Genomic DNA, 15,621 nt, shown 5'->3' on the forward strand with positions numbered 1-15,621 from the left:
CCTTCTCTGATGCAGATATACCCACTCAATAGATCTCCTTTGCAAAACAATTTTTCCCTCAAGTGAGGGACTCATTCATTCCTTCTGAAGAAGACACCAGCCTCAGCTTTGGGTATTCTAACAGTGATAAGTGTATACTGATTCACATATACTATCTGTATTTTATGTGCCTATCTGGGGTCTCTGGGAGATATCTATGCAGAAGCAGGTAGATCTTTGATGCAGGAATGTAGGATCTACTTGTGAGGCTGGCAGTTACAGGGATAGAAGGCACACTGTGACCTTGGTTATCAAGTCCAGTTGCCATTGAAAACAACTCTGCGCATCTACTGTCTAGGCTTCCCAACAATTTTAATAAGTGAAAGTGGAAAATAAAGGATGGAGAGAAACAGTAAAAAGCATACAAGTTTGTGATGGGTATGGCAGTACATCCCACTATCCCAACATTCAGTCAGCTAAGGCGAAGATTGCAAGAATAAGCTACCTACTACTACATGGCAAGTTCCAGGTCAGTTTCAACACACACACACACACACACACACACACACACAGAATCATTCAAGAACACAGTTAAACAGCAGATCTTATTAGATGGAGGATTGTACTTTACAAATGAAAATTTGAACAAAGAACTTTTAAAGAAATTTATCTGTTTTTAACACTGGAAACAAAACACACACTAACACAATCAGAGGCAGGTCTGAATGATTCCAGTAAGTCTGTCTTACGGAATCTGAACATTCCATAGAATACAATAACACTCTTGGCCCTAATTATAATTGCAAAACACATTAGATTTGAAAACTTTAAAATCCATATTAGCCAAAGAATCCTTTCTTTAAGGAAAACATGTTGGGAGTCCAGAATATAAAAAAGATCAAAGTGCAGCTGCTGTGGCAGAAGCAAGGCACTGGTCTGAGGGGAGACTCAGGAGTTCTGGGGAATTTATGAAAATTTCTCACAAGAGCCTTACTCAAATTAAGGCATATCTAGGAGAGAAAAACTTAGTAAGGAATGAGGTAAAATGAATTAAAATGACTAGCTTTTTCTGTTCCAGACTATTAAGTCTACTGCTCACTTTTATTCATACAATAATTAAATGTTGCATCAGTATTATTCCATGTGTATGTACTCTGAAATGGGATGAAGTAATAATATCAAGCACTGATGACATTTTAAGTTCTGTAATAAACAGGTCTCACACATTCTCTTGTTTATCTTCCCAACTCTGAGGAGGTCACCGTGAGTTTATTTTTTGTGTGTGTTTAAGTTTATATTTTATTTATTATTTTTATTTTATTTTATGTATATGAGTGTATTGTCTGAATGCATGTAGGTGCATCCATGTTGCACAATGACCGCAGAGGTCAGAAGAGGGTGTTGGATCCCCCAGAACTGGAGTTACGAACAGTTGTTAGCCACCATGTGGGTGCTGGGAATCAAACCCAGGTCCTCTGCAGGAGCAGCCAGTACTCTTAACTGCTGAGCCATCTCTCCAGCCCCGTCACTGTGATTTTAAAACCCATTTTACAGACAAGAAAACAGCAAAGTTGAGTATTCTAACATGGTCTAACAGTAATAGACACAGCTGAGCTTAGATCTAAATACCATAGACTAGATTGGTAATATGTGTCCAATAACTGAAAGATATTTTCTGTTCCCCTTTAAAAGACTCTAAGTTTTATTTTTTTTAATTATATTAAAATCTTTGTTTGTTTGTTTGTTTATTTTGAGACAGGGTCTCCCTGCAGCCCCAGCTGGCCTAGAACTCACTATGTAGACCAGGCTGGCCTCAATCTCAGAGACCCACTTACCTCTGCCTCTCAAGTGCTGGAACTACAGGCATGCAGCACCATGACTGGCTATGCTCTAAGTTTCAATGAGAAAATTGCAAGGCACTTCTATCTTTATCTCAAAGGGAATAAATATCCTGCTGCGATGCAGCCCGAGCATGACTGGAAAGGGAAGAAAGGCAAGGCCAGAAGCAGACACAAGTTAATAAAGTTTCGAGAACCTTTAAGTTCATGTAAAGTCTGGGAGTTAAACAGCATTCTGAGTGGAAGAGAGGCCAGGCTGCTGAAAATGTAAGGGACCAGAATCTTTAAGATTCCAGTATTCATGGGCTTGAGAGATGCCTCTGTGGTTAAGAGCACTGGCTGCTTTTGCAGAGGATCTGGGCTCAGTTCCCAGCACTCAAACGGTGGCTAACAACCATCTATAACTCTAGTTCCAGGGAACCCGACGTCCTCTTCAAACCTCTGTGGGCATTACATGACACAGGTGCACTTACATACATGCAGGCAAAACACTAATACACATAAAATTAAAACAATAAAAATAATTTTAAAGGAAGATTTCAGTATTCAAACTTTGTTATGAATTTTTTTTGCTTTTGAAATATTCACCTTTTCTATTAATGAATATTAATCTACAAAACAGGGGATTTCATTATGATGTAATACACTGATCATATCCAACCTGGGTTTGTGCCTCAGTACCACATAAAGCAGGTGTTGTGGCACATACCTGTCATCACAGCACTGAGGAGGATCAGGAATTCAACGATTAAGACCTCTTTATGTTTAATCATAAGGACTGGAGATCAGATGTCAGTACCCACAGGCGGGAAAAGTTGCAAGTTCCACAAATACTGTAACTCCAGCTCAGAGGAAACTAATGCCCTCTTCTAGTCTCCATGTATACACAGGATACACACACACACACACACACACACACACACACACACACAGCACACACACACACAAAATAAGTAAAATAAAAATATCTAACAATTTTTTAAGGGCATGGAGGTATATCTAAATATTCACTTCTGTCCCTAACTTTAACCTCTAAGTTTTTTTTTTTTTTTTAAAGATAATCTCCAAAGGGTTGGGGAGATAGCTCAGTGGTTAAGAACACATATTGCTCTTGTAGAGGACCCCAGGTCAGTTCTTAGCACCCAAGTCAAATGGCTCACAATCACCTATAACTCCAGCTCCAGGGAATCTGATGCCCTCTTCTGGACTCCACAGGCACTGCACTCACATGTGCACATACTTCTACACAGATACACCATATATACAAAATTAAAAATAAAAATCAGGGGCTGGAGAGATGGCTCAGCAGTTAAGAACACTGGCTGTTCTTGCAGAAGACACAGGTTTGAATCCCAGCACCCACATGGCAGCTAACAACTGTCCATAACTCCAGTTATAGGGGATCTGACAGCCTCGTCTGTCCTCCAAGGGCATTGTACAACACAGGTGCACTTGCATACACGCAGGCAATACACTCATACACATAAAATAAAAATAGTAAATAAAATATATTAAAAATAAAAATCAATCTTTTAAAAAAAATTCCTAAAACTGTGATCACAAAGCACAAACTCAGATCCTCTTGTCTTTAGAATCCTCCAACTTAGTATTTCAAGATTTTCCATAATGCAACCTAAACTTTACTTCAAATGTACTAGTTCATAGTCCAAAAACTATGGTTTTAGCATCACATTTACCTAAGAAAATATAAGAATACAGGCCTAGGTCCTAGCCATCTTGAGTGATCCAGGATGGCTGTGCTCTTTACTAGCTTCCTAGACCACTATATTATGCACTGGAAGTTTTCAAAGATACTCAAGGCTCAACACTGGCCACGAAGGTTTCCTGATTCCATTGTGGTTCTCTAGGTTAAGTCCTTTCTTCAATTCTTATGACCAAATGAATCTCAAATGCATTCTTCTTACATGACAGTAAAAAAGAACTGGTAGTTACCTATTAATACTAACAGAATTATTAGGGTTATTAATTAATTAGGGTTATTAATTGATATTTAGGAAACTGGGGATATTTACTTGAATTTATTGGAGATACTTCTTGCTATATAGCAATTTTCTCTGAGATGTAACCCTCCATCTTGGAGGGAAGCTCATTAAGTTCAGAAATAAACAACTCAAAAGTTTTAGGAGGTCCCTGAACTGATCAGATTCATTAGGTTCCTCCCTCTCCAAGCATATATAAGCCATACAGACTGCTGAGGGACATTCTCAGACCAGCTGAGCTGCCTGGAAGAGGTGCAGACCAACTGAGCCACCTAGAAGAAACATTCTCCAATCTGTTGAGCTGCCTGCAGGTTGTGCAGTATTTTCTAGGTCCTGCCATCCATGATAGGTGGGCTTTTGAGTGCAGCTGTCTTTGAGTCATTTCTGAAGTGACCCCTCACCCTTACTTCTTAAGTAACCCCAGTAAAACTCATTGCTTCACCAAGCTGGATTTTAGTAGTGTTCTTACTTTGGTCTGTAACTGGTTCCTTAGCTGGGGGAGTAGTTATTTGTTCGTGTCTCCAGGAGTAGCATTACATAACACTTCTGCAAGAAGTCTGACAGTTATGAACATTTGTATTTTAAGGCTCCAGTGCAAATGCACAGAGGGAGGTAACAAATACTCCCGTGATAACTGAGAATACGCTGCTTTCCATACATTTACATAGGGTTGTCTTGAGATGGTTACTGTCCTGCTCAATTAGCTTTCTTCACTTTCACTTTCTTTTCTGTCTACCTCGCTATATACTAAAAACTATAAGGCTAAAAACTCTTTTCCAGACCCCCTTGTTCTTAAAGTAAGTCAGATTCTACCAGTGAGAGTTATTATTTAAAATCTGGAAAGCAGACATCAATTCTCCTTCAGCAACAGTGGGAAGCTGACATTGTTATGAAAGATGGGAGTTTTTGCAACAGTCAAACCAAGCTTGATTTACAAGTTAGGAACAACTGTGACATGGGCATAATTTCTTGTAGCTTCCTAGTCATAGGACCACAGCTGCAGAATTGTGATTTGGGATTCTGAGGCAGCCTCCTTTACTTCCATTCATTCAACTCTTGCAAGGAGTAAGCACCTAACTCCCTTTATCAAATACTCATTTACTTGAACTATTTAAGAGGAATTTCTATTTCCTACACGGAACTGAAATGATACCGGCCCATGTTCTATAATATGTTCTGCTTATGTTAATATCTTTATAGAATCATTATTCCTAATGCTCTTATGTAATTGTTTTACTATTTTCTATTATTACAGTAAAGAATGGAAACTACCTCTGGGTGAAAACAGGTCATTGTGTCCTCCCTTAAGACTTAATCCAGGAACAGGAGACATCAAAGGGGAAATGGGGAAAATAGGGGTACTTTAACTGGGGAGGGAGGAAGGGGGTCTATATACTACTGCTTAAGTACTGTGAAAAACCAAAGCAAAATGCAATTATTTAATAAAGCCTACTGAAAAATATGCATATAATATAAATGTGAGTGCATGTGTACAGGCAAGGGAAACTTTCCTTTCAGTTGTTCGTCAGTGTAGTCCAAGAGACTCCCAAAATAATACAGGTTATGCCACAACCCTTGATCACCTTCCAGAACTTGAAGGTAAAACCCTATTGCTGAAGACACAACATACTTCAGACATGGGACTTAGAGCAATTGAACTGGAACTGACTTGAAAGCCTACTCTCCGAACATTAGCTCTCAAAATATCAGAAGATACTATGCAAGCCACCATGGGAGAAAACTGACCAATGATAGAAACCCACCTATGAAGTATATGAACCACAACAATGACCAGCTCAGCAAACTATCTCTGTTGGTACAGTAGTGGCACTTTTACCTTGTGGATAGTCAAGAGCTGTCTAATTAGACTTATGGCCCACTCAATAAGAGGAAATCATGCATGGTACTGCAAACATAGCCAAGTACACATGGCTGGAGAGGTCATAGATCCTAGAGAAAAATCTACTTGTGTTACTTCCCTAGACCAACAAAATTTCTTACTGTATTCTAAATACATATCCTTATATTTAGAGGCAAGTATACCTCTTACCACTCACCAAAGAAGCTTCATTTTGCAGCAAATGGAGATTATTACAAAGTTAGCAACTAGTCAAATACAGAGAATAAGTGACTGTGAGGTGCCCAGCCCTGACACATCAACAATGCAACGTCTACACCTAAGGCTCAGTGAACATTGCAGAAGAGGGGGCAGAAAGAATGTAAGAGCCTGAGGGACAAGACACCTGCTGCTAGTTAATGCATTCTAGACATGATAGGGAAGCTGCACCAAGAAATCTCCACAGTGTGGGAGTCTGAGCTCTGTATAATGACAAAGCCAGTTGACATGCCAAGGTGGGTGGGGGGAACATCACAGGGTTCCACCTCAAGATGGAGAGCTACAGACAATCAATGAATGCTGAAGGAGGGAGAATCAGTTTTCTCCAGGGGCTAAACTCCTTGAGAGGTTATCTAATCCCAAATTGGCAGCCCTAAGCACAGGTACACATGAGCACCACTTAATGGACTCAGTACATTATATATGTATATTTATAAATGTATGCATGCATATATAGCAATAATAATTAAAGAAGGGGAGAAGAAATTGAGAGGGAGTGGAGGGATACAGGAAGAGTTGGAGGGAGACTGGGAAAGATGGAAATAAAGCCAAGACTCATATGTGAAATTCTCAAAAAACAAAAATAAATAAAAGAGTTACTCCAGTTGGACAGGTCAATCACCTGGCCAAAGGATCACCCCTGGGGAAGTTCAACTTAAATATGCTAAACAGGTAAGAGGGTAATTATTCCTTTAATGGGATAATATACTTTTCCTTCCCAGAATCTCTGCCCTTAGTACAGTCACCCAGAGGCCACCTTACTGTGCCCTGACTCAGAAGGCATAACTCTGACTCTTCTTTCTTTCTCTTTCTTTTGGATGCTAGTCAGAGCCTAATAATGCTTTCCTGGGACTTTGGGTTTTTTCACTCTTTCTCTAAAGCTCCCATCCCCGCCATGAAGCTGCTTATCCCCCATGGGGGGCCTTTTTTCTTTCTCTTCTTCATCTTCCTCTTCCAGGGAGCTTCCAGGATTTATAGCTTGCCTGCATGATAGTAATAGTGTTTTTTCTACTGGAAAGCAATCACGAATGCATTAGGAAGTTACAAAATTCAAAAATCTTTCATAGACTGTAACAGAAAAATTTGGGAACTAATACCTCTGCTAAATTCCACTTCAGGTGAACTGGCAAAACTGCCACACTGGGATCAAATCTCTTAACCACAGCCCATATCACCTCTTGCATTGAGTGCCAGCTCCATGACTCTGCAATATACAAATCTTACTCAGCCACACAGGGCCAGCTCCAGGCCTCACTTCTTTAATGAAATGTATGCAAGTATATTTCCTATCTCCTTGGTTAAAGCCGCTACATCCTACAACTCTTTTTTTTTTTTTTTTTTTTTTTTTTTTTTTTTTTTTTTAATGTTGCAAGATTTTTTTCTCTTTCCCTTGGTTAAACCGCTCCCCTCTCCAACTTTTTTTTTTTTTTTTTTTTTTTTTTTTGGTCTTTTTGAGACAGGTCTCCCTGTAGCCCCAGCTGGCCTAGAACTCACTATGTAGACCAGGTTGGCCTTGAACTCACAAAGATCCACTGCCTCTGCCTCCCGAGTGCTGGGATTCAAAGCATGTGCCACCACAGCTGGTCTACAATTCTTTATAGTACAACATTTAACATGCTGTATATAAACTCTCTTGAGGACCTTAATCCCTTTCTGGTAGTATCTCCTCTAATTGCTATCAGTATTAGAAAGACTTTATTTAGAGTTCTTTGCTCAAACTTTAACAATCAATCTGAAGCATAAAATCAGAACTCAAATTTTTTTAAAAAGGAGTAAAAATAAGTAAAATCATTATTGGTTTTGAGTAATTACTGTGGGGAAGTTAAAACAGCCATAGATGGCAGATTGAAAATTCTTTCATCTCAGACATTACTGAAGCCAGGGTCCCTTGGAATTGATGAGCAACTCTGTGCATAACTACTCACATCTCTGCAATGGTTATATACTCTGAATCACAATTTCCTGCTCTAAATTCTGGGTTTTTGTTTGTTTTACTTTTTCTCCTATACCCCATACTCACTTAAATTCACTGCCACAAAACCACTCCATATTCCTCCCATTAAAACACAGTCCCTGAACTGCCTCCTGTGGTCACTCCTGTTCTTACCGGCCTTTTACCTGTGATCTTCACAGCCCACCCACTTAAATTTCCATGTCCTCTTCCAACCATCCCTTAGCCACACTCATCTGTTTGCTCCTATTGCCTCGTTTCTTCACTAAGAGTACAAAGTGATAGGAACAGTCCATTAACTGTCAAATCTTATCAGGACTTCTCAGTCCCTACCTTACCCACACTGCCTTTGTCCTCACTGGCCATCTTCTTGAAACATACCCCATCTTTGGGTTTCATTCCCCTGTCACTCCTTGTTGGGGAACCCTGCTGCTAGGGTTGTGGTCCTTCATGTCCGGATAGCTCTAAGGGGCTCAGTACTATATGGAAGGACTCCCCTTCTTAGTAGGGGGCCTCCTGCTCTCTGCCTGACTTACCTGGAGAGTGCTGCCAAGCACGGATGCCTGACCTTATTTGGAACATGACCTTCGGCATAGTTACCTGGAGTAAAAACTACCCCCAGGTTTTTTCTATATGATAATTAGGCATTGACCGATAGTCGGATGATAGGAGCCTCCTGCCACATGTAAATAAAGCATACTATAAGCACCTATCAGCTGAAGCATTGGCTACTGCCTCCACACTATATTTTCCCTAGTTCTCCCACTGAATAAATGGAGCTGTTTCACTGAGTCTGGAGCTGTTTGTATCACTGAACCTGCCTCCCCGGAAGGGTTTTCTTCCGTCAGTGCTCACTGGCCGTCCTGACCCCGTCCGTCACTTCTGCTCCCCTTGTCCTCATGGAATGGTGGCCAATGACCCCCGAGGGAAGGGAGAGACCCCACAACTCCTAGAGCCTCTTCTCTATTTTCTAGCAACTCTCATTTTTGCTGCCTTTTTCATATCTGCTAAAATTTAACCACAGTAAGGAAGATGGGTGGTAAAGATGGCTACTGTCAAGGAAGACAGAAGAGCACTGTTGATAGAGGAGGCTGGGGCAAATGGCACAGCTCAGACATCAAACTTAGGCTATCAGATGTTTCTCAATGGGACTATTATTTGAAGATATGAAAAAACATGGCTTATAATCAAGTGTTAACAATATGCAGGCATTTGGATGATGAAAACCTGAAATGATCTGAATACAAAAGTGTGTGCTCACCACTGTTCCGGAGAGGGGGTTATAGAAGCGCTCAAGCAGTTGGATCACCGTGCTCTTCCCACAGCCACTGCTGCCCACCAGGGCCAGTGTCTGGCCCTTCTTCACTTCAAGGTTCAGCTCCTGAAGCACTGGGATGTTAGGTCGAGTGGGATAGTTGAACATGACTCCAGTAAATGCCACATTTCCTTCCAACATATTCTAATATGATAATAACAATAGTAAATTTGATTATGACAATACTGAAAACACAAGAGCTAATTCCTTCTCTCTCTAAGTGTCAGAAGATGACACAAATTGGAGGGGGGAGGGTCTATCCCTGGGTACTGGGGCAAGTCTTAAGCACTGTTAAGCATTGTTAAATACTATTAAATAGTGTTAAATTAGAATTCTTGGTTCTGTGTTGAGCAGTCATTGTCTTTATTGTAAGCACCCTTTTAATACTTTACATGAATGTTTGAGAGTGTCAAAATCAGGTTGTTTGACAGGCCCTTCTCTTGTTATCTGGCTTTCTCAAGGAGAAGACTGTGAGCTAAGCAGTGTCTTTGGCTGCTGGAAGAGCTGTTCTAATGCCATCTTGGATGCTTTGAACAACACCATGGATGCCTAGAGGAAGTAACACTGCAATTACAGCTGCTTGCTGCAGACACACAGCTTCAGCTGGGGAAAACACTATTCCAGCCATGACTGTTTCAAACAGCTTGCAACAGACCTTTCGCCACCAGAAGCTTCAATGAACTCTAGCAACCATTTTCATTTAAACCATTTCAAATGGCTAGAATTTGGAAAATAAGCTCAAAAGAATGATGCCTGGGATGGCGAGATGACTTAGCAGGTAGAGGCACTTGCCACCAAGCCTGACAACCTGAGTTGGATCCCCAGAACCCACATGGTAGAAGGAGAGAACTGACTCCCACAAGTTGTCCTCTGTCCTTCACATGTGTGCTGTGGCATGCGTGCATCTACACATACACACAAATAAATAAAAATGGAATTAAAAAAATCTTAATGTCTTTCTGCCTTGAGGTGTACATGCAACCCAATGTACAACACAAATGTGATAAAGCTATTATTCTACAGTAATCATCTATATAAGAGAAAACTCGAGTGGTAGAATTTGCCTATAAAGGGGGCAATATTCTTATCTCTCTGTAATTTTGCTATGTACTGGGTTATAATACATGTTAACATTTACTAAAATAAACCCAAGATCTAGAAAATTTTATATTTTAATCAGTAAATAAAATCATACAAACTATATTAAATTCTCCTTCAAGTACTTTCATGCAAGAAGTTGGAGTATATCATGTAACTGCAAGAACAAACTCACAGGCTTTAGGCCTTCTGTGCTGTAGCTGTCAATCTCGGGGACCTTTTCAATGATCATGATGATGTGTGATGCCGACACTTTGGCTTTGGCATAGTCAGGAGCAAAAGAACTGGCATTCCCTGCTGCTAAGGCACCAAAGACAACAGCGGAAAATACCCTGAAAAACAAAAGACCAAAGACATGCATGAAAGTCATGGCTGCAATGGAAGCATCTACATCTGGGAGCAGGATGCTGGATGACCACAGTGATGCATACAGAAAAACCTTATGTAAGAACTATGAAGAAGCCACCAGAGTCCCAGCCTGGGCCTGCTTGGAAATGATACCACTCACCACCCACTTTGGCCCACTGGTGATGCCACAAGTACACTAGAAGACAGAAGACCTCAGCCAGGAGCTGGCCCGGTTTTCTCAAGGGGAGTGTCCAAAGAAAGAGAGAATGAGTTCCCTGCAGTCCTTCATCGACTCTAGGTTGAATGCTTTAATTTCAGTGGGAACCTTCTGGAAAGAAGTCCACCTGGCTTCCCCGAAGACACCCCGTTTGCTAGAAGTAGATTACAATCACTGGACTAAGATTTTCTATCGAGAAGGAAGGGCTGCCCTCACCTGCTCCTCCCAAAGCAGGTCAGCAGCACCCTACCCAGAGATTGTGCCCCTGATCCCCTTGTCCCTTGCCAAACCCCACTGCCTGGGAACTGTAGCAAACTGCTCGTGTTCTTTGTCACAGGGCCATGGTAAGATGGTTCTGTTTTCTTTTATATGTTGATGAGTTTGTTTAAAATTGAAGTTATTTTCTTCTCTATTGGACAATATTGGAAGAGATGTTGACTTATCTACTAGATTGGAGTATTAGTGGGTAGTTTAGTATCTTCATGTGAACATCATTTGTACTTACATGAACAATGATGATAAGGAAGTCAGCTACTACTTTTTAATTTTTGTATTTTAAATATGAAAGAATGGAAGGATATTGTGGTTTGACTATGAGATATCTTGCAAAGACTCATGTGTTTGAACACTTGATCCCCAACTGGGGGCTCTTTGGGAAGGCTGCATAACCTTTAGGATATGGAGCTTTGCAAGAGGAAGTGGGTCACTGTGGGCAGCTTTAAGCCCAGACCCACTTCCTGTTTAGTCTCTGCTATTTGATTGCTGATGCAGGGTTACCTGCTGGCCAGGTTCACACTCCTGCTGCCATAATGAAATGTGTCCCCTTAAACTGTGAGCAGAATAAACTCCTTCTCCCTTAAATTGCTTTTTTTAGGATATTATATGACAGAAACAGGAAAAGTTAATTAATATACCCAGAAAACAAAATGTATTAAAGAACTTCTTTATGGATATGTTTCTCATTTTGAACAGCACATGTTTTAAAATGTTTATGATTATTTAAGAGTAGTGTGAAAACAACAACAAATTATGCAACCAGGAAGAATTGTCAAAAATAATTATAAAAGTTTTAAAATCAAACACTTTTCCTTAAATGCATATCAGTGTGACTGATACAAAATGGCCAATTCTTTCATCTCTCCCTGACCTGTGCAGTGCTTTTGTTTAAAAAGTGAACTGTGGTTTCCACCCCTTTGAATCTAGGTTCACCCTGTGACTTTCTTTAACCAGCAAGATGTAGCAGAAATCACTGTTGTTAGGTGTAAGTCTGTGACTCAGGAGGTCTCATATGCTATGCCTTTTCATTCTTGTTCTCTCTCTCTCTCTCTCTCTCTCTCTCTCTCTCTCTCTCCCCTCTCTCCTCTCTCTCCTCTCTCTCCTGCCACTACCAGCTCCAAGCAAGGCTGTTGGAAGACAAGGTGCACAGAAAGAAGAGCTCTGATTCTAACCAGCTACTCTAAAGCCCCTGTACATGGAAGTGAGGTGAGCTGAGAGCGCCTATGCCCAAACCAGATCAGCACAAATGACTGAGACATGGGAAAAATAAATGTTGAGGCTTAATGGCTGGTTGCTGGAATGTCATTTGATTCTTATAAGACCTGTGAACTATGCAACAAAGACAGATCTCTTTACATACCACATCCTGCAGTTTACAAATCTGTGATATACGAATCACAGTCAGCACGGGCCTGAAAGGATCTGATAGATACCAAGCCCAGTTGTCGATGTCCTCCCCTACTTTCTTTATTTGTTTGAGACAGGTTCTCCCCGTAGCACCAGCTGACCTGAAACTTGCTATGCAGACCAGGCTGGTCTTGATCTCATAGGGATCCACCTACCTGCCTCTGCCTCCCAAGTGTTGGGATTAAAGGCAGGTACCACCATGCCTGGTTTAATGGGACTTTATTTATTTATTTATTTATTTATTTATTTATTTATTTATTTTTGGTCTTTTTGAGACAGGGTCTCCCTATAGTCCCAGCTGGCCTGGAACTCACTATGTAGACCAGACTAGGCTGGCTTGAACTCACAGAGATCCACCTGCCTCTGCTGGGATCAAAGGCATGTGCCACCACACCTGGTGGGACTTTTTATTTATGCTAAAGAAATATACTGAAAATTTTAACACTACATCTAAGTAAGTCACACAGGTGGTGAATCTTGCCCTTACTCATTTAAATATGTGAGATCTAGTTCAAATGGATTACCTTTCACACAGTTCTCCCTTGGGCTTTACTACTTAGAAGACTGATTTTATAAACCTAATATTAGTGTGTCCACAAATTTCATTAGTTCAAAGGCATTGAGTAAAGCAATGTATCAAATAATTCCCCACTCAGGAATTCAATACTTACAAGAGAACATTTTGGAAAGTCATCAAATCATGTGTCACCAAGAAGGAACCAAACCGGAAACAAGCAGCATAAGAAAAATACATCATCGCCTGGGTGAAGGAGAATGTGATCCCAAAGATCTGTGCTTTCTTCAAAGCATTTCTGTAAAGAACAACCAAAAGTTACCCCGCTTCATTTGTTAGTCATTAAAATGCAGTGGGGCACATAGACTGACACACACAAATAAATTCCTGTTCTAAGGAATTAAGCTTGATCCACATTTTATTATAGTTTTGGGGATTTAGGAAACCACCTTATCTCTGAGCCAGTGTCTCCATCTTTGATATAGGATGACTACATCTCAGTGGGTTGATGTAAAGATAAACGGAGCCTACAACTCTGTAAAGAGCTTCTTTTACATTAATGAATGAAAGGTCCTTTCCTTTGCCCACTATAGGACATAGAGCCCAGTGTCCTCCAGAGTAAACACTCATCCCACACATATCTGTGCAACACCTATAAGCTATGGACAACACGGGTGTTGGGTACAGGCATGTCTTGCCCTTGGGGATCTAGAAGATGAGCTGGATCATTATCAGGGTAGTGGAGGAACTTAAGGAGAAATGTGCTGTGGGAAGAAAAAAGCATGGGATTTGGGTGTGGAGGTGTGGGCAGGAACAGAGTGAGAACTGGGCAGGCCTTTGAATGTCCTACCCCTATTTAAACTCGTCAACTTCACTCTTATCTTTGCCATATATTGGTATTTCAAGTGAAAACTTTTTCAGAAAAGAGGTCCCACTGTGATTATGAAAAAAAAGTATCTGAAAACCCATCAGCAAGATCCAGCTATCTCCTGTTCCTAGAGAACTGAGTCTTTGGGGTTGGGGTGCTCATGTTCTCATCACTTATTAGAGCTGCCCCTGATACTGCGGTGCTAAAGGAAGAAGAGATGGTCTCTACCGGAGAAGAAAGGAACAGAATGCATCCTCAGGAACCACCACCTCTCAGTGTCCCTGGACACCTCTAATTCCATGTTCCATAAACAACTTTCACTTGAACTACAGCAGAGTCATTATCCGACTGGTCATCAGCGTCATTACCAATGCCCTCTCCCTGCCGCTCCCCCCAACTTCCTGTCACAGCCTTCACCAGGTCTACCTCGCAGATGTCCCTGCCTAAGCTCAGATTCTCTCCTTTCTCTCTTGGATAAACTCAGGTGGTTCCCAACTGGCTCCCTTCTAGATCTTTCTCCACTTGCACTCTACCTCCTGGCTAAGGCAATCCTGAAAATAAATCTGATTGAACACTCCTCAGACTCCCCTCCTACTCTTCAGGGGTTCTTACCTGTATGGGACCTGCAAGCTCTGGGCATACATGTTTTCAAACTTCTGTTCCCGAGTCAAAGAAACGACAGTTCGGAAGTTTTCTATTGCTTCAGTAGCAATCTGCAACAGATCAAGCACAAGGTCAAACAAAGGCAATTCATTTGAATTCTATAAACTATATTATTAAAATTAACATGTTACCAAAGTGTTAATATAGAGTAATTTATGAAATTTCATTTTAGATTTTGGAGCTCAACTAAATTTACTTTTTGTAGAAAGTGAAGCTCAGATTGCCTAAAGTCACTAGCTCTATATGGCTTTAAAAAGTTAACCTAAAACTGGGCGTAGTGGCACATGCCTTTAATCCCAGCACTTGGGAGGCAGAAGCAGTCAGATCTCTGTGAGTTCAAGGCCAGCCTAGTCTACAAAGTAAATTCTAGGCCAGCTGGTACTACAGGGAGACCCTGTCTCAAAAAGACTCCCCCCAGAAAAAGTAACTTGAGAATTCAGCACTTTTGCAGTGCTCTTTCTTCTACAGTGGACAAGGAAATTTTAACTTTATAATCATTTCACTTTGTTTATTCACTTATTTGAAGCAGGGTCTTGCTAAACATCCCATGCTGCCCTTGAACTTGATAACCTCCCACCTTCGTCTCCTGAGTGCTATAAATAATGGCAATGCTCTATGATTCTTGGCTTCTCATATTTTTTAAATGAGATATTTATGTATTTTTCTCTTTACAATTTCCACTATTAAAAACCTAAGAATGTTTGGAATACGTTGCAAAGATAAAAAGGTAATAAAAGGTAAATATTAGTGTTTTTCAGACATTAACTTAAATATTGTTTTTTTGTCAAGCATTTGCATTCTTAATAAAATAGATTCTGGATTCTGTATTTGGTTATAATTTTTTATCTTAATAAAACCAAGAGTATTTTCCAAAATTATTAAATACATATAGGGGAGTGCTGATGACAACTTTACTATAGCAACCTGTTAGGCATCCCTAGCAACATTACCTATTTAAAAACAAGCTTTTGACAAGTTTCTTTATGAATGAACATTTGTCAATATTGATTTATTTTAGAAAGTTCTTGAAC

At 40.5% G+C, this 15,621-nt stretch overlaps 1 protein-coding gene across 4 annotated transcripts in view; it reads right to left on the minus strand.

Annotated features, from left to right (window-relative positions):
• The window catches only part of LOC103725176 (multidrug resistance protein 2), an 87,577-nt gene that overhangs the window by 5,564 nt on the left and 66,392 nt on the right, over window positions 1-15,621 (minus strand). For all 4 annotated transcript variants that reach the window (XM_029558322.1, XM_029558320.1, XM_029558321.1 and 1 more), the window contains 4 exons: window positions 14,540-14,640; window positions 13,217-13,357; window positions 10,473-10,629; window positions 9,146-9,343 (listed from right to left, as the gene is read on the minus strand). In XM_029558322.1, the coding sequence (XP_029414182.1) occupies window positions 9,146-9,343; window positions 10,473-10,629; window positions 13,217-13,357; window positions 14,540-14,640 (597 nt within the window). The remainder of the gene's footprint in view (window positions 1-9,145; window positions 9,344-10,472; window positions 10,630-13,216; window positions 13,358-14,539; window positions 14,641-15,621) is intronic.

Source organism: Nannospalax galili, unplaced genomic scaffold, assembly GCF_000622305.1.
Source record: "Nannospalax galili isolate Female #2095 unplaced genomic scaffold, S.galili_v1.0 scaffold85, whole genome shotgun sequence".
Classification (NCBI taxonomy): Eukaryota; Metazoa; Chordata; class Mammalia; order Rodentia; family Spalacidae; genus Nannospalax; species Nannospalax galili.